This window comes from Leucoraja erinacea, unplaced genomic scaffold, assembly GCF_028641065.1.
Source record: "Leucoraja erinacea ecotype New England unplaced genomic scaffold, Leri_hhj_1 Leri_1645S, whole genome shotgun sequence".
Lineage (NCBI taxonomy): Eukaryota > Metazoa > Chordata > Chondrichthyes > Rajiformes > Rajidae > Leucoraja > Leucoraja erinaceus.
This window is the reverse complement of record NW_026575941.1, coordinates 699-21029: the sequence shown is the minus strand read 5'-3', so window position 1 is coordinate 21029 and position 20331 is coordinate 699. Positions and strand designations below refer to the sequence as shown.

Sequence of the window (20331 nt, the reverse complement as noted above, 5' to 3'; positions counted from 1 at the left end):
CCCCCCCACACCCCCCCCCCCCACAACCCACCCCCCACCCCCCCCCCCCCCACATGACCAGGTTTGTAGGCGCTTCCCCCTTCATTCCAATGACGTGCAGGTTTGTAGGCTAATTGGCTTGGCAACATTGTAAATTGTCCCTAGCGTGTGTAGGATAGTGTTAGTGTGCGGGGGATCGCTGGTCGGCACAGACTCGATGGGTCGAAGGGCCTGTTTCCACGTTGTATCTCTAGACTAAACACAGAACTAGTGTGTGAACGGGTGATCGATGGTCGATGCGGGCACGGTGGGGTAAAGGTCCAGTTTCCGTGTTGTATCTCAAAAAGTAAACATAGAACTAGTGTGTGAAGTGGTCGGCATGGTCTGTGGGCCGTGGGAGCCTGTTTCTGTGCTGTATCTCTAAACTAAACTAAGCTCTGAGCAATTTCTTGTGGTCTTGGGCAGAGCTGGTCCCAAACCAAAGTGTAATGCAACCTAACAGTGTTCTTTCACAGTTCATGTGGAGAAGTTGGTGTGAGTCACTGGAGAAATGCTGAACTTCCTTCATCTTTTGAGCAAGATGAGACATCAGTTGCTTTATTGACCACAGCTTCAATGTAGTTGGTGCAGCGTATGCTGTTGGTGATATTTACAGACATGTGATAGGAGCAGAATTAGGCCATTCAGCCCATCAAATCTACTCCGCCTTTTAATCATGGCTGATCCATCTCTCCCTACTAATCCCATTCTCCTGCCTTCTCCCTATAACCCGTGACACCCGGACAAATTCACAATCTATCTTTCTCTGCCTCAACAATATCCACTGACTGGGCCGCCACAGCCTTCTGTGGCAAAGAATTCCACAGATTCACCACCCTCTCACTAAAGAAATTCCTCCTCATCTCCTTCCTAGAAGAACGTTGAATTCTGAGGCTATGACCCTCCCAGTAGTGGAAAAGTCCTTTCCACATCCACTCTATCCAAGCCTTTCACTATTCGGTAAGTTTCAATGCGGTCCTCCCTCATTCTTCTAAACTCCAGCTAGTACAGACCCAGTGCTGACAAACACTCTCATATGTAAACACACTCATTCCTGGGACCATTCCTGTAAACCTCCTCTGGACCCTCTCCAGAGCCAGCACATCCTTCATCAGATGCGGGGCTCAAAATTCCTCACAATATTCCAAATGTGGCCTCACCAGCTCCTCATAGAGCCTCAGCATTGCATCCATGTTGCTTAATGTATATTGGTCGCTGGAGTTTTACTGCAATAACTTTCTCTTCCAGACCGGGAGATCGGGTAACTGACGGGATATCTGGGATCGGACAATGATCGGGAGATCGTTCTTCCTCCTCTCCCTTCTCCAAGGTACCATCAGCAGCAACTCAGAAGTGTTTACGGGGAGTGATGCACTGGGGGAGGGGCGGTGAGGAGGGAGTGATGCACGGTGAGGAGGGAGTGATGCACTGGGGGAGGGGCGGTGAGGAGGGAGTGATGCACTGGGGGAGGGGCGGTGATGCATTGGGGGAGGGGCGGTGAGGAGGGGACTGGGGGAGTGATGCTGGGGGAGGGGGGAGGGGGGGGTGAGGGGGGAGTGATGCACTGGGGGGGGGGCGGTGAGGAGGGGTGATGTGGTGGGAGGGGCGGTGAGGAGGGAGGATGGGGGGGGAGGGGCGGTGAGGAGGGAGTGATGCACTGGGGGAGGGGCGGTGAGGAGGGAGTGATGCACTGTGGGAGGGGCGGTGAGGAGGGAGTGATGCACTGGGGGAGGGGCGGTGATGCACTGGGGGAGGGGCGGTGAGGAGGGAGTGACTGGGGGAGGGGCGGTGAGGAGGGAGTGATGCACTGGGGGAGGGGCGGTGAGGAGGGAGTGATGCACTGGGGGAGGGGCGGTGAGGAGGGAGTGATGCACTGGGGGAGGGGCGGTGAGGAGGGAGACTCTACCACTACGCCACCATGCTGCTCTTCTACGCTCTGTTCACACCGGGTCCACAGCGCAGGATAAACGGTGTGGAAAGTCCAGTGAACTGACAGGGTGTTCACTGCTAAAGATTGTTCCTTCTCTCCTCAGCCGTGATGTCGGGAGAGTGGAGTGCGTGGAATCCCGGAGCTGTGACAGCGCAGAATGGTTTGTGTGCACGGATTCCGTGTCACTACTGGTACCCGTCGTAACTGAACAGTAAACCACGGACTGGAATCTGGTTTAACAGTGGGTCACAACACAAAGATCCTGTAGCCTTCCACTCCGGGGATCACAGTCTAGAATCAACAAAGTTTCAGCATCGGACCCGGCTGTCAGGAATCCTGAAAGACAACGACTGTTCCCTGGTTATAGACAACGTCACGCAGCAAGATGCAGGTCCTTATTTTTTCAGAGTTGAATTCGGAGGGGGAAATAAGTTTACAACTACCTCCCTGTAACACAGCTCACTGTTACTGGTAAGTGCTCTGTATAATTCACTCATTCACTCAACAGTTTCTCCCAGCTGTTATCAGGCAACTGAACCAACCTACCACAACCAGAGAGCAGTGTTGAACTACTGTCGACCTCACTGGTGACCCATCGGACTATCCTTGATTGGACTTTGCTGGCTTTACCTTGCACTAAACGTTATTCCCTTATCATGTATCCATACACTGCAAATGGCTCGATTGCAATCATGTATAGTCTTTCTGCTGAGGCAGATAGTAGTTCAGGACCGCTCCCTGGTTGTGGTAGAATGATTCAGTTGCCTGATAACAGCTGGGAAGAAACTGTCCCTGAATCTGGAGGTGTGTGTTTTCACACTTCTATACCTTGTAAAAACATCCTTGCTCGTGTGGGACTGGGATTTCGATGTGAACCGATGTATCCAGTGATATTTAACTAACAGTATTTGTTTCTCTGTGTGTTAGATTTCACGGATAAACCCACGATATTCCCTGCTGAATTGGTGGCAGGAAAGCCTGTGGACATGACCTGCTCCTTCAACACCACGTGTAATGGAACGGCACCCACCTTAACCTGGGTCACCCCCGCTGATGAACCACCGTCAGCCTCACACAGCGTAACTCAGCAGGGTGACACTCTGACATATACTTCTGTTCTGTCCCTGACCCCAGCGCTCAAACATCACGGGCAAAACCTCACCTGCAGAGTCACATACCCAACTGTGTCATCGGAGCAGACCCTCACACTGACTGTGGAATGTAAGTACGGAGATCGTTTATTGTGCAGGAACATCAATAATCTATTAGCAGTGCTGGTATATAAGGTCATAGACGATAGGTACAGAATTAGGCCATTCAGCCCATCAACTCTACTCTGCCATTCAATCATGGCTGATCAATCTCTCTCTCCTAACCCCTTTCTTCTGCCTTCTCCCCATATCCTCTGACACCTGTACTAATCAAATCAACACCAAAAGCTGGAGAAACTCAGCAGGACAGGCAGCATCTCTGGAGAGAAGGAATGGGTGACGTTTCGGGTCGAGAGCCTTCTTCAGACTGAAAGTTACAGGAAAGGGAAACGAGAGATATAGACGATGATGTAGAGAGATGTATGACCTACCTGATCTCCTGGTTGCTAAACACATTAATTCTCCTTCCCATTCCCACACTGAACTTTCTGTCCTCGGACACCACCATTGTCAGAGTGAGGTTAAATGCAAATTGGAGGATCAGCATCTCATATTTTGCTTGGGCAGTTTACAGCCCAGTGGTATGTATATTGATTTCTCTAACTTCAGGTAGCCCCGGCATTCCCTCTCTCTCCATCCCTCCCCCACCCAAGTCTCATCAGCTTCTCGTTCTCACCCAACAAACAGCTAACAACGGCCTGTTTCCTTTATCATCGTTAACTTTTTGCATATCTTTCATTCTTTGTTCTATATGTCTCTACACCATCGTCTATATCTCTCATTTCCCTAAACATAGAACTAGTGTGTGAATGTGTGATCGATGGTTGGCGCGGACTCCGTGGGCTGAAGGGCCTATTTCCGCAGTGGATCTCTACAGTCTGAAGACTAAAGTCTTTTACAAGGATCACCGAAAGTGCCGCAAAACTGGTTGCTGAATGTTATCTGTTTGCAGACGCCCCCCAGAATCTCTCAATCACTTCCCCCGACAATGTGAACAATTCCTGGGTGATGCTGGGGTCTATCAGTGTGTGGTGGAGAATGACCATGGGACAGCAGAGAGGGATGTGACCCTCACTGTAGAATGTGTGTAGACACACACTGTCATGTCTATGTAAAGGCAGATGGTTTATTGGCCCATGAGAGATGCTGGAATTCACTAACACACACACTCTCACTCGCACTCGCACTTGCACTTGCACACACACACACACACACACACACACATTCTCTCACAAACAATCGCCACACACACGCGGTCTCTATCTCCCTCTATCTCTCTCTCTCTCTCTCACACACACACATGCACTCATTCACTCAAACACACATACACACACACATCCTCAAGATCTTGGAGAAAACCCACGCAGGTCACGGGGAGAACGTGCAAACTCCGTACAGAAAGGCACGGGTGGTCAGGATTGAACCCGGGTCTCTGGCGCTGTGAGGCTCTACCCACTGCGCCACCGTGCCGCCCACATCTACAGCCTTGTTTGTTCCCCACCTGTATGTAGCCTGTCTCACCTCTGCCTGACGTTGTTGGATTATATTGGTCTTTCCACCCAGAAACCTTCAATGCCTCCCTCTATGTATCGTCACTCCTCACGTTGCTTAAACACAAAGTAGTGGAGCAACTCAGTGGGTCAGGCAGTGTCTTTAGAGTCATAGAGTCTTACAGCATGGTTACAGGTCCTTTGGCCCAACTTGCCCACACCGGCCAACGAGCCCCATCTATACTCGTCCCACCTGCCCTACTTCGGCCCATATCCCTCCAAACATGTCCTATCCATGTTATCTATCCAACTATTTTTTAAACGTTGCAATGGTCCCAGCTCGTTCCTTATAAAAAGGACTGGACAAGCTAGTGCAGGATAATGTTCCCAATGTTGGGCGAGTCCAGAACCAGGGGCCACAGTCTTAGAATAAAGGGGAAGCCATTTAAGACTGAGGTGAGAAAAAACTTTTTCACCCAGAGAGTTGTGAATTTGTGGAATTCCCTGCCACAGAGGGCAGTGGAGGCCAAATCACCAGATGGATTTAAGAGACAGTTAGATAGAGTTCCAGGGGCTAGTGGAATCAAGGGATATGGGGAGAAGGCAGGCATGGGTTATTGATTGGGGACGATCAGCCATGTTCACAATGATTGGCGGTGCTGGCCCGAAGGGCCGAATGGCCTCCTCCTGCACCTATTTTCTATGTTTCAATGTTCCATACACTCACCACACTCTGCATGAAAACAAAGTTACCCCTCAGGATCCATTAAAGATAACTCAGCGATCCTGCCTTATTCCAGTTTTTTGTGTCTACACGATAACAATACTGTCATCCACTGTGTACACATACTAGATAAGGCAATTGCGTTTAGTGCAAGAAAAAAACAGTAAAGTCCTATCAAAGATTAATTCGGGACTACTCTCTGGTTGTGGTAGGATGGTTCAGTTGCCGGATAACAGCTGGGAAGAAACTGTCCTTGAATCTGGAGCTATGCATTTTCACACTTCTGTACTTCTTGACTGATGGGAGAGGGGAGGAGAGGGAGTGGCTGGGGAGCGACTCGTCCTTGATTATGCTACTGGCCTTTCCAAAGCAGCGTGAGGTGTAGATAGAGTCAACCGGCCAACATGCCCCATCTACACTAGTCCCACATGCCTCCGTTTGGCCCATGTCCCTCCAAACCTGTCCTATCCATGTACCTGTACAACTGTTTCTTAAACATTGGGATGGTCCCAGCCACAACTACCTCCTCCGGAAGCTCATTCCATACACCCACCACCCTTTATGTGGAAAAAAGTTAACCCTCAGGTTCCATTAAATCTTCTCCCCTCTCATCTTCAATCTATGTCCTCTGGTCCTCGATTCCCCTACTCTGGGCAAGAGACTGTGCATCTACCTGATCAATTTTTCCAAATGATTTTGCACACCTCTATAAGATCACTCCTCATCCTCCTGCACTCCAAGGAGTCCCAGCCTGCCCCAACCGCCCTGTAGCTCAGGCCTTCAATCCTGGAGGACAAGGGTAGCTGACATTTCAGGTGAGTTACGTCTTTTATTCACTGTTGTCCTCTTGAGTTTCATTGCCTGTATAAATCGTTATCACCTACCCCAGAGCCAACAATGGACCATTGTGGGCTCGATGTTTTACCTGATCATCGTTACTATTGCATATCTTTCATTTATTTGTGCCGTTTATATCACTCGTTTCCAACTACCCGACTCTCAGTCCGAAAACGGGCCTGTCAGATTTTCACTTACTGTAACTGCAGGAAAAATGTTCCCGATGTTGGGGGAGTCCAGAACCAGGGGTCACAGTTTAAGAATAAGAGGTACGCCATCTAGGATTGAGATGAGGACAAACTTTCTTCACCCAGAGAGTTGTGAATCTATGGAATTCCCTGCCACAGAAGGCAGTCGAGGCCAATTCACTGGATGTTTTCAAGTGAGAGTTACATTTAGCTCTTGGGGCTAGCGAAATCAAGGGATATGGGGAAAAAACAGGAAAGGGGTACTGATTTTAGATGAACAGCCATGATCATATTGAGTGGCACTGCTTGCTCGAAGAGCCGAATGGCGTATTCCTGCACCTATTTTCTATGTTTCTATGTAACTTGGTCATGCTTGAATAAATGGCAATAAAACTCGATCACTTGATTTTAAAGCATTCATGCATGGTGGAGGTATACTGTAGTCATAGAGTGATACAGTGTGAAAATAGGCCCTTCGACCCAATTTGCCCACACCCGCCAACATGTCCCAGCTACACTACCTGCTTTTGGTCAATATCCCTCCAAACCTGTCCTATCCATGTATCAGTCTAACTGTTTCTTCAATGTTGGGATAGTCCCTGCCTCAACTACCTCCTCTGGCAGCTTGTTCCATACACCCACCATCCTTTGTGGTGAAAAAGTTACCCCTCAGATTCATATGAAATTTCATCCCTTTCACCTTAATTCTGTCCTCTGGTCCTCGATTCATCTACTCTGGGCAAGAGGGTGCATTGAAATGTATATTTCTAATGCATTTTAGATTTCTCAAAACTCTTTCTTTTTAAAAAAGTGATGTTCCCACAAACATATACCCCCTTTACTATTGTCATTGTTTGATGATTCTAAATGATAAGGGATATGTCCCACCACTATTTGAGGTGGGGGTGGCCTGTATTATTATCTCCTAGTTTTTTGGAGATCTAGCAATAACAAAAATAATAATCACCTGCTCCTATCTCTGATGTGGGCCCTATAATATCTTAAAAATACTTCAAACAAAAAACATTGAAATCATACTTCTACAAGGCACTAAAACATGATTTTAACGCACCAAATTTCAAAAGGTCCCAACCGTGGGAGCACCTTCCTCCCACACAGTCGCTCAACTCCCTCGCCGATTAACCGCAAGGCCGGTGATCAGTGATCGCTCAGCCCCCCCACTTTCAAAAATGCTCCGTAGCCCCTGATAGAAACATAGAAAATAGGTGCAGGAGTACGCCATTCGGCCCTTCGAGCCTGCACCACCATTCAATATGATCATGGCTGATCATCCAACTCAGTATACCGTACCTGACTTCTCTCCATACCCCCTGATCCCCTTAGCCACAAGGGCCACATCTAAGTACCTCTTCAATATAGCCAATGAACTGGCCTCAACTACTTTCTGTGGCAGAGAATTCCACAGATTCACCACTCTCTGTGTGAAAAATGTTTTTCTCATCTCAGTCCTAAAATACTTCCCCCTTATCCTTAAACTGGGAACCCTTGTTCTGGACTTCCCCAACATCGGGAACAATCTTCATGCACCTAGCCTGTCCAACCTCTTAAGAATTTTGTAAGTTTCAATAAGAACCCCCCTCAATCTTCTAAACTCCAGTGAGTACAAGCCGAGTCTATTCAGTCTTTCTTCATATGAAAGTCCTGCCATCCCAGGAATCAGTCTGGTGAACCTTCTCTGTACTCCCTCTATGGCAAGAATGTTTTTCCTCATATTAGGAGACCAAAACTGTACGCAACACTCCAGGTGCGGTTTCACCAAGAGCCTGTCCAACTGCAGTAGAACCTCCCTGCTCCTATACTTAAATCCTTTTGCTATGAATGCCAACATACCATTCGCTTTCTTCACTGCCTGCTGCACCTGTATGCCTACTTTCAATGACTGGTGTACCATGACACCCACGTCTCGTTGCATCTCCCCTTTCCCTAATCGGCCACAATTCAGATAATAATCTACTTTCCTGATTTTGCCACCAAAGTGGAGAACCTCACATTTATCCACATTATACTGCATCTGCCGTGCATTTTCCCACACACCCAACCTATCCAAGTCACCTTGCAGCCTCCTAGCATCCTCCTCTCAGCTAACACTGCCCCCCAGCCTCATGTCATCCACAAACTTGGATATGTTGCATTCAATTCCCTAGTCCAAATCATTAATATATATTGTAAATAGCTGGGGTCCCGGCACTGAGCCTTGCGGTACCCCACTAGTCACTGCCTGCCATTCTGAAAAGGACCCATTTATTCGTACTCTTTGCTTCTTGTCTTCCAGCCAGTTCTCTATCCACATCAATACTGAACCTCCAATACCGTGTGCTTTAAGTTTGCATACTAATCTCTTATGTGGGACCTTGTCGAAAGTCTTCTGAAAGTCCAGATATAACACATCCACTGGTTAAAAATAAATTGGATAGTTATATGGATGGGAAGGGAATGGAGGGTTATGGTCTAAGCGCAGGTATATGGGACTAGGGGAGATTATGTGTTCGGCACGGACTAGAAGGGTCGAGATGGCCTGTTTCCGTGCTGTAATTGTTATATGGTTATATTATATGGTTATATGGTTATCCCTTATCCACTCTACTAGTTACATACTCAAAAAATTCTATAAGATTCGTCAGACATGATTTACCTTTCATAAATCCATGCAGACTTTGTCCAATGATTTCACCACTTTTCAAATGCGCTGCTATTCCATCTTTAATAACTGACTCTAGCAGTTTCCCCACTACCGATGTTAGACTAACTGGTCTGTAATTCCCCGTTTTCTCTCTCCCTCCTTTTTTTAAAAGTGGGGTTACATTAACTACCCTCCAATCCTCAGGAACTACTCCAGAATCTAAAGAGTTTTGAAAAATTATCACTAATGCATCCACTATTTCTGTGGCTACTCCCTTAAGAACTCTGGGATGCAGCCGATCTGGCCCTGGGGATTTATCGGCCTTTCATCCATTCAATTTACCTAACACCACTTCCCGGCTAACCTGGATTTCACTCAGTTCCATCTCATTTGACCACCGGTCCCCAGCTATTTCCGGCAGATTATTTACGTCCTCCTCAATGAAGACAGAACCAAAGTAGTTATTCAATTGGTCTGCCATGTCCTTGTTCCCCATGATCACATGTTTCTGACTGCAAGGTACCTACATTTGTTTTGACTAATCTTTTTCTCTTCACATATCTATACAACTTATGCAGTCAGTTTTTATGTTCCCTGCCAGTTTTCTTTCATAATCTATTTTCCCTTCCCTAAATAAGCCCTTTGTCCTCCTCTGCTGGACTCTGAATTTCTCCTAGTCCTCTGGTAGGCTGCTTTTTCTGGCCAATTTGTATGCTTCATCTTTTGTTTTGATACTATCCCTGATTTGCCTTGTTATCCATGAATGCACTAACTTCCCTGATTTATTCTTTTGCCAAACTGGGAAGAACAATTTTTGTAGTTCATCCATGCAGTCTTTAAATGCCTTCCATTAGCTATCCACCGTCAACCCTTTAAGAATTAATTGCCAGTCAATCTTGGCCAATTCACGTCTCATACCCTCAAAGTTACCTTTCTTTAAGTTCAGAATCCTTGTTTCTGAATTAATTACGTCACTCTCCATCCTAATGAAGAACTCAACCATATTATGGTCAATCTTGCCCAAGGGGCCACGCACAACAAGACTGTTAACTAAAGTGCCTGTCCCACGAGCATGCGACCGCATGCGGCAAGCGCGACCAAACCGGAAGCGGGGGCCGCGCGGAGGTTGAGTGATCCCCGTACAGGGCCTGTCCCACCAGCATGCAACCGCATGCAGCGAGCGCGACCAAACCGGAAGCGGGGGCCGCGCGTAGTTCGAGTGATCCCGTACGAGTTGAGGTGAAGTTTGAGCAAAGTCCGCGGGATGGTCACGCTAGGCGTACGCTGTCAAGATGCTGCGTAGGGCGTCGAGACCCTGCACATGCCCGTTGAGGTAGTGCGTACGGCCTCAATGGGGCTGCGGGCCGGCAGGCCGTTGCTGCGCGGAATTTTTGAACTGTCGGTTTTTCGGAGCCCCGTGCGATGTTGGGACCTGCTCCGCACATCTCTATACGGCTCCGGCGATCGAAGTGGGACTGGCCCCGCGAGGCCGTACGGCTCAAGCGACCACGTTAGTTTGAGCTTGCCGCATGCAGTCGCATGCTCTTGGGACAGGCCCTTAACCCTTCATCATTACTCAATACCCAGTCTAGAATAGCCTGCTCTCTCATTGGTTCCTCTACATGGTCGTTTAGAAAACTATCCCGCATACATTCCAAGAAATCCTCTTCCTCAGCACCCTGCCAATTTGATTCACCCAATCTATATGTAGATTGAAGTCACCCATTATAACTGTTTTACCTTTATTGCACGCATTTCTAAATTCCTGTTTGATGCCATCTCCAACTCCACTACTACTGTTGGGTGGCCTGTACACAACTCCCACTAGCGTTTTCTGCCCCTTAGTGTTTCACAGCTCTACCCATATCGATTCCACATCCTCCAAGCTAATGTCCTTCCTTTCTATTGTGTTAATCTCCTTGCTAACCAGCAATGCTACCCCACCTCCTTCTCGTTTCTGTCTATCCCTCCTGAATATTGAACATCCCTGGATGTTCAGCTCCCGGCCTTGGTCACCCTGGAGCCTTGTCCAACTATATCATATTCATTAATAACTATCTGCACATTCAACTCATCCACCTTATTAAGAATGCTCCTTGCATTGAGACATAAAGCCCAAAACTATGTTTCTATGTTTCTATGAAACGTCGCCTATTTCCTTCGCTCCATAGATGCTACTGCACCCGCTGAGTTTCTCCAGCATTTTTGTGTACCTGAGACATAAAGCCTTCCGGCTTGTTTTTACAACACTCTTACCCCTCATACAATGATGTTGAAAAGTGGCCCTTTTTGATTTTTGCCCTGGATTTGTCTGCCTGCCACTTTTACTTTTCACCTTGCTAACTATTGCTTCTACCCTAGTTTTACACCCCTCTGTCTCTCTGCTCACACATTTAAGAAATCCACCAGCTCTTATTCTCTGTTTATTATATTTGTCTTCTTTCGCCCCTACATGTTGGGTCTGAGTGCTTCCCTTCTCTGCCTCCTGCCTCACACACTGTCTACTAGCTTTCTCTATTTGAGTCCCTCCCCCCAACCGTTCTAGTTTAAAGTCTTCCCAGTAGCCTTTGCAAATCTCCCCGCCAGGATATTGGTCCCCCTCGGGTTCAAGTGCAACCCGTCCTTTCCAAAAGAGGTCCCAATGATCCAGAAACTTGAATCCCTGCTCTCTGCACCAGTCCTTCAGCCACGCATTTATCCTCCACCTCACTCCATTCCTACTCTCACTGTCGCATGGCACAGGCAGTAATCCTGAGATTGTAACCTTTGCGGTCCTTCTCCTTAACTCTCCTCCAAACTCCCTAAATTCTCCTTTCAGGACCTCTTCTCTTTTTCTACCTATGTCAATGGTACCTATATGTACCACAAACTCAGGCTCCTATCCCTCCCATTTCAGGATATCTTGGACACGTTCAGACACATCCCAGACGCTGGCACCAGGGAGGCAAACTACCATCCGGGTCTCCTGACTGCGTCCACAGAATCGCCTGTCTGGCCCTCTAACTAAAGAGTCCCCTATTACTAATGCCCTCCTTTTCTTTTCCCTACCCTTCTGTGCAACAGGGCCGGTCTCTGTACCGGAGGCCTGGCCACTGTCACTACCCCCAGGTAGGCTGTGCCCCCCAACAGTGCTCAAACAGGAGTACTTATTGCCAAGGTGTACAGACACCGGGGTACCCTCTAGTCCCTGCCTCTGCCCCTTGCCCCTCCTAACCATGACCCACTTTTCTGCCTCCCGTGGTCTTGCAGTCACCACCACTCTGTAACTCCTCTCTATGACCTTCTCACTCTCCCTGACCAGACAGAGGTCATCGAGCTGCTGCTCCAGGTTCCTAATACGGTCCCTTAGGAGCCCCATCTCGACACACCTGGCACAGATGTGGATGTCTGGAGGGCTATCAGACTCCATGACCTCCCACATCTAACATCCAGAACAGTAAACTGCCCTGGCCCTCATTCTCCCCCCTTACCCAGGATACAATACAAAGTGCTGGAAGAAATCAGCAGGGATCTGACTCCAAATCAGCTGCTTTCTCTAGTCCGCTTCCACCAATCAGCAGCTTCCTCAAGCCCACTTGTTTTGAAATGCGAATGGAACGTTACAGATTTGGGTTCCTCCCGCTCCAACCGCCTCTGTAAAACAAAGCCCCGCGCTCGGGTTTTAAGCCTAACGCTCGGACGTTGCTCCTCCCACACCAACGGTTCCTGGTCCTCTATCTGCTGACTACCAGCTGACTAAAGACATTCTTCCTCACCTCCTTTCTAAAAGAGTGCCCTTTAATTCTGAGGCTATGCCCACTGGTCCTAGACTGTCCCACCAGTGGAGACATCCTCTCCACATCCACTCTATCTATGCCTTTCATTATTCTGTAAGTTTCCATGTCCCCATCTCAACCTTCTGATCTCCAGTGAGTAGAGGCTCAGTGCTGTCAAGCGCTCATCATATGCTAACCCACTCATTCCTGGAAACATCCAATGGACCCTCCCCAGAGCCAACACATCCTTCCTCAGATATGGGGCCGAAATCTGCTCACAACATACCAAATACGGCCTGACCAGCGCCTTATAGAGCCTCAGCATTTCGAAACGAAATGCATTTCGTTGTCTCTGTATTGTACACTGACAATGACAATTAAAATTGAATCTGAAATTGAATCTGAATCTGAATCTGAGCAGTACATCCCTGTTTTTTGTATTCCAGACCTCTTGATATAAATGCTAGCATTGACTTTGCATTCTTTTCTACCGTTTCACCGGCTTTTCACCTCCGATTTCTGGATTCTCTCTCCATTTAGAAAATACTCTACACCTTTACTCTCATTATCAAAATGCATGACTTCACACTTTGCAATACTGAATTTCATCTGCTACTTCTTTGCCCTCTACTAACCTATCCAAGTCCTTCTGCAGAGTCCTTGCTTTCTCTACGCTACCTACCTTAGCATCATCTGCAAACTTGGCCACAAAGCCTTCAATCCCCTTATCCAAATCATTAATATACAACGTTATGAGAAGCGGCCCCAGCACCTACCCTTGCAGACTCCACTGGTCACTGGCAGCCAACATGATAAAGCTCTTTTTATTGCAACTCTTTGCCTTCTGCCATCCAGCCAATCCGCTATCCATGCTATTATCTTCCCTTTAATACCATGGGTTCTCATCTTCCCCAGCAGCCTGACGTACGGCACCTTATTGAAGACTTTCTGAAAAATTAGGTAAAGAAACATAGAAAACAGGTGCAGGAGTAGGCCATTCTGCCCTTCCAAACAGCACCGCCATTCAACATGATCACGGCTGATCATCCAAATTTAGTACCCCTTTCCTGCTTTCTCCCGATATCCCTTGATTCCATTCGCCCTAAGAGCTAATTCTAACTCTCTCTTGAAAACATCCAGTAAATTGGCCTCCACTGCTTTCTGTGGCAGAGATTTCCACAAATTCACAACTCTCTGGGTGAAAAGGATTTTCCTCAACTCAGTCCTAAATGGCCCACCCCTTATTCTTAAACTGTGGCCCCTGGTTCTGGACTTCCCCAACATCGGGAACATTTTTCCTGCATCTAGGCTGTCCAATCCCTTGAGAAATGTTCTATGTTTAAGAGAACCTCTCATCCTTCTAAAGTTCAGTGAATGCAAGCCCAGTCAAACCATTATTTCCTTGTATGTCAGTCCTGCCATCCCAGGAATTAACCTGCTGAACCCACGTTGCACTCCCTCAATAGCAAGAATGTGTTTCCTCAAATTAGGTGACCAAAACTGCACACTATACTCCAGGTGTGTTCTCACGAGGGCCCTGTACAACTGCAGAAGTCCCACCTTGCTCCTTTTCACAAATCCTCTCGCTATGAAGGCCTACATGCCATTTGCTTTCTTCACTGCTTTCTTTCATCCACAACCACCCTTCTGTCTGTCCTGGTATTAACTTCCTCAAAGAACACCAGCAGATTTGTCAGGCAAGATCTTCCCTTCACAAAACCATGCTGACTTTGGTCCATTTTATCGTGAACTTTTAAGTACTGCGTAACCTCTTCCTTTACAATTGAATCTAAAATCTTACCAACCACGGAAGTCAGGCTAACCTGCCTATAGTTGCCGTTTTCTGCTTTGATCCCTTCTTGTACAACGGGATGATATTTGCAAATTACCAACCTTCATGAACCACTCCTAACTCTAGTGATTCTTGAAATAGAGATTGTGGAGTCATTAGTTGTGATATTTCAAGATTCAAGATTCAAGATTCAAATGACAATTAAATTGAATCTTGAATCTTGAAATATCACAACTAATGCCTCCACAATCTCTCAGGCCACCTCATTCAGAACCTTGTGGTGCAGTCCATCTGGTCCAGGTGAGTTATCCATCCTCAAACCTTTCAGTTTTCCTAGCACCTTCCCCTTAGTAATCGCCACTCCACTAACTTCCACCCCCTATCTCTCTAGGGTTGCATGCACTCTGATGGTGTCCTCCACGGTGAAGACTGATGCAAAAAAGTTATTCAATTCCTTTTCCATTTCTTGACTTCTCCTGCATCATTCTCCAGCGGCCCAACGTCCACTCTTGCCTCTTTTTTTACTCTTTATATATCCATAGAAACTCTTGGTATCCTCTGTTACATTATTGGCCAGCTCACAATCGTACTGAAGATAGACACAAAAAAGCTGGACTAACTCAGCGGGACAGGCAGCATCTCTGGAGAGAAGGAATGGGTGACATTTTGGGTCGAGGCCCTTCTTCAGGCTGGTTAGGGATAAGGTAAACGATGGATACAGACGATGATGTAGAGAGATAAACAACAATGAATGTAAGATCGGAGAGCAGGAGGCATCACAGAGGGGGAGCAGTGAGAGGGGATGTGGTAGAACTGCAATGTTGGGAAAGATTGCAGCAGGAACTTGATCATTGGCCAGATGAGCTGATGAATGGTTAATTAAATTTAAATCAGAGCAATGTTAGATGTTGCAGTTTGGGACGTCTAACAAGAGCAGCACCTACACAGTAAATGGTAGGCCTGTGGGGAGTGCTGTAGAGCAGAGGGATCAAGGAGTGCAGGTGCAAAGTTCCTTGAAGGTCAAGTCACAGGTAGATCAGGTGGTCAAAAAAGCTTTTCGGCATACTGCCCTTCATCAGTCAGAGTATTGAGTATAGAAGTTGGGAGGTCATGTTGCAGTTGTATAAGACGTTGGTGATACTGCATTTAGAATATTGTGTTCAGTTCTGGGCACCATGTTACAGGAAAGATATTATCAAGCTTGAAAGGGTTAAGAGAAGATTTATGAGAATGTTGTCAGGAGTAGAGGGCCTGAGCTACAGGGAAAGGTTTAGCAGGCTGGGTCCCTATTCCATGGAGCGCAGGTGGCTGAGGGGTGATCTTATAGAGGTGAAAAGCTCATGAGGGGAATAGATTGACACGTTTAAACCTTTGTTTGTCTTTAGATGCTCCACAAAATTTCTCAATTACTTCCCACCACGATGCGAACAGTTCCCGGGTGATTGTAAAGGAAGGAAACTTTGCAGCGATCCTCTGCTCCGTCCAGAGTTTCCCAGCATCTAACCTGACGTGGGTACATCTCGGTGTCACGCTGAACACAACATGTTCCAGCAACGAGCTGTGGATGCAGTTCCCTCAGCTGGCACGGCAGGACGCTGGGGTCTATCAGTGTGTGGCGGTGAATGAACACGGGACAGCAGAGAGGGATGTGACCCTCACTGTAGAATGTGAGTAGACACACACTAACACATCCCTCAAAACGTCATAAGTGATAGGGGCAGAATTAGAATGTCGAATGGCCAAGTCTACTCCACCATTCAATCATGGCTGATCTATCTCTCCCTCCTAACCCCATTCTCCTGCCTTCTCATAGAGCCATAGAGTTATGGAGCCATTGATTCATAGAGTTATAGAGAGTGATACAGCGTGGCAACAGCTCAACCAGCTTTCAACAGCCTACATGTCCCAGCTACATTAGTCCCACCTGCCCATGTTTGGCCCATATCCCTCCAAACTTGTCCTATCCATGTACTTATCTGTTTCTTAAACGCTGGGATAGTCCTAGCCTCATGACCTCCTCTGGCAGCTCATTCCATAAAACAACTACCCTTTGTATGAAAAAGTCACCCCCTAGATTCCTTTTAAATCTTTTCCCCTTCACCTTGAACCTGTGTCGTTTGGTCCTCGATTCACCTACTCTGGGCAAGAGACTCGGTGCATCTACCCGATCTATTCCTCTCATGATTTTAAACACCTCTATAAGATCACCCCTCATCCTCCTGCGCTCCAAGGAAGAGAGTCCTAGACTGCTCAACCACTGCTAACTCTAGTGATTCTTGAAATATCACAACTAATGCCTCCACAATCTCTCAGGCCACCTCATTCAGAACCTTGGGGTGCAGTCCATCTGGTCCAGGTGACTTATCCAGCCTCAGACCTTTCAGTTTTCTTATCACCTTCTCCTTAGTAATCGCCACTCCACTAACTTCCACCCCCTGTCTCTCTAGGATTGTATGTCCTCCACGGTGAAGACTGATGCAAAATAGTTATTCAATTCCTTTTCCATTTCTTGACTTCTCCTGCATCATTCTCCAGCGGCCCAACGTCCACTCTTGCCTCTTTATATATCCATACAAACACTTGGTATCCTCTGGTACATTATTGGCCAGCTTACATTCGTACTGAAGATAGACACAAAAAAGCTGGACTAACTCAGCGGGACAGGCAGCATCTCTGGAGAGAAGGAATGGGTGACATTTCGGGTCGAGGCCGTTCTTCAGGCTGGTTAGGGATAAGGTAAACGATGGATACAGACGATGATGTAGAGAGATAAACAACAATGAATGTAAGATCAGAGAGCAGGAGGCATCACAGAGGGGGAGCAGTGAGAGGGGATGTGGCAGAACTGCAATGTTGTGGAAGATTGCAGCAGGAACTTGATCATTGGCCAGATGAGCTGATGAATGGTTAATTAAATTTAAATCAGAGCAATGTTAGATGTTGCAGTTTGGGACGTCTAACATGAGCAGCACCTACACTGTAAATGGTAGGCCTGTGGGGAGTGCTGTAGAGCAGAGGGATCAAGGAGTGCAGGTGCAAAGTTCCTTGAAGGTCAAGTCACAGGTAGATCGTGTGGTCAAAAAAGCTTTTCGGCATACTGCCCTTCATCAGTCAGAGTATTGAGTATAGAAGTTGGGAGGTCATGTTGCAGTTGTATAAGACGTTGGTGATACTGCATTTAGAATATTGTGTTCAGTTCTGGGCACCATGTTACAGGAAAGATATTATCAAGCTTGAAAGGGTTAAGAGAAGATCTATGAGAATGTTGTCAGGACTAGAGGGCCTGAGCTACAGGGAGAGGTTTAGCAGGGTGGGTCTTTATTCCTTGGAGCGCAGGTGGATGAGGGGTGATCTTATAGAGGTGAAAAGATCATGAGGGAAATAGATTGACACGTTTAAACTTTTGTTTGCATTCAGATGCTCCACAAAATCTCTCAATCACTTTCCACGATGATGCGAACAGTTCCCGGGTGATTGTAAAGGGGGGAAACTTTGCAGCGATCCTCTGCTCCGTCCAGAGTTCCCCAGCATCTAACCTGACGTGGGTACATCTCGGTGTCACGCTGAACACAACATGTTCCAGCAACGAGCTGTGGATGGAGTTCCCTCAGCTGGCATGGCAGGACGCTGGGGTTTATCAGTGTGTGGCGGTGAATGAACACGGGACAGCAGAGAGTGATGTGACCCTCACTGTAGAATGTGAGTAGACACACACTAACACATCCCTCAAAACGTCATAAATGATAGGGGCAGAATTAGAATGTTGAATGGCCAAGTCTACTCCACCATTCAATCATGGCTGATCTATCTCTCCCTCCTAACCCCATTCTCCTGCCTTCTCATAGAGCCATAGAGTTATAGAGCCATTGATTCATAGAGTGATACAGCGTGGGAACTGCTCAACTTGCTTTCAACAGCCTACATGTCCCAGCTACATTAGTCCAACCTGCCCATGTTTGGCCCATATCCCTCCAAACTTGTCCTAACCATGTACTTGTCTGTTTCTTAAACGCTGGGATAGTCCCAGCCTCAACGACCTCCTCTGGCAGCTCATTCCATACAACAACCAGCCTTTGTATGAAAAAGTCACCCCCCAGGTTCCGTTTAAATAATTTCCCCTTCACCTTGAACCTATGTCCTCTGGTCGTCGATTCACCTACTCTGGGCAAGAGACTCGGTGCATCTACCCGATCTATTCCTCTCATGATTTTAAACACCTCTATAAGATCACCCCTCACCCTCCTGCGCTCCAAGGAAGAGAGTCCTAGCCTGCTCAACCTTTCCCTATAGCTCAGGCCCTCTAGTCCTGGCCACATCCTCATGAATCTTCGCTGCACCCTTTCCTGCTTGACAACATACTTCCTATATTTCCTCTCTCCTCTTCTAAGATAAGGAAGTTTAGATAAAATTATTTGAAGCATTGTGTGCAGTTCTGGTCACCCCATTACAGGAAGGATGTGGTCAGGGTGCACAACGCTGCCTAGTTTAGAGAGTATTACCAATAAGGAGTTTTAAGGGGGGCACACAGTGGTTCAACGGTAGAGTTGCTGCCTCACAGCACCAGAGAGCCAGGTTGAATCCTCACTACGGGTGCTTGTCGGTACGGAGTTGGCAAGTTCATCCCATAACCTACGTGGGTTTTCTTCGGGTGCTCCGGTTTCCTCCCACACTCCAAAGATATACAGGTGTGCAGGTTAATTGGCTTGGTATATTTGTAAATTGTCCCTAGTGTGTGCAGGATAGTATATGTGTGGGGATCGCTGGCCGGCGTGGACACGGTGGGCCGAAGGGCCTGTTTCCGTGCTGTATCTCTAAACTAAACTAAAGAAGAGGTTGGATAGACTTTCTCTGGAGTTCATGTTCACAAGTGATGGGAGCACAATAAGGCCATTCGGCCCATCAAGTCTACTCTGCCATTCGATCATGGCTGATCTATTTCTCCCTCCCCTGCCCCATTCCCCTGCCTTCACCCCATAGCCTCTGACACCCGTACTAATCAATAATCTATCTATCTCTGCCTTAAATATAACCACTGACTTGGCCTCCACTGCCGTCTGTGGCAAAGAATTCCACAGATTCACCACCCAGTTGAAAGGCTGACGGGAGACCTGATAGAAATATATAAAACTATGAGTTGCATTGAGAAGGTAGACAGTCAGAATCTTTTTCACATGGTGCAAATGTCAAGGTTGAGAGGGCAGAGCTTTAAGGTGAGAGGGGAAAATTGTAAAGGAGATGTGCGGGGCAACTTTTACAATACGATACGACACAATAGAACTTTATATATCCCAGGAGAGAACTAAATACACAAAATACACAAACACAAAATACTTGAAATATGAAATTAAAGTGACGAGTGGAAAGGCTTGGGGGCTGTGCAAAGATTACGTGGGAGGGGGGTGGTGGGGAGGCAAGTCAGTCTCAGTCTACACTATGACAGAAGGGGGAGGAGTTGTACAGTTTGATAGCCACAGGGAAGAAGGATCTCCTGTGGCGTTCTGTGCTGCATCTTGGTGGAACCAGTCTGTTGCTGAAGGTGCTCCTCAGGTTGACCAATGTGTCACGGAGGGGGTGAGCTGTATTGTCCAGGATGCTCCACAGTTTGAGGAGCATCCTCCCCTCCAAGACCAACCTCCCGTGAATCCAACTCCGCCCCCAGGATGGAGCCGGCCTTCCTGATGAGCTTGTTGATCCCATTGGCATCCGCAGCCTTTGCCCTGTTGCCCCGGCACACGGCAGCGAAGAAGATGGCACTGGCCACCACCGATTAGTAGAACATCTGCAGCTTCTTGCTGCAGATGTTGA

The 20331-nt window shown here is 47.4% G+C and overlaps 1 protein-coding gene across 1 annotated transcript; it reads left to right on the top strand.

Annotated features, from left to right (window-relative positions):
* Positions 1-555: 555 nt before the first annotated feature.
* On the top strand, positions 556-16387 carry LOC129716070 (sialic acid-binding Ig-like lectin 8). The gene is given in 5 exon segments (XM_055665949.1): positions 556-1348; positions 2052-2378; positions 2381-2419; positions 2876-3169; positions 15912-16387. Coding segments are annotated over 5 exon segments (990 nt in total). The 5' UTR covers positions 556-1308; the 3' UTR covers positions 16202-16387.
* Positions 16388-20331: the final 3944 nt, after the last annotated feature.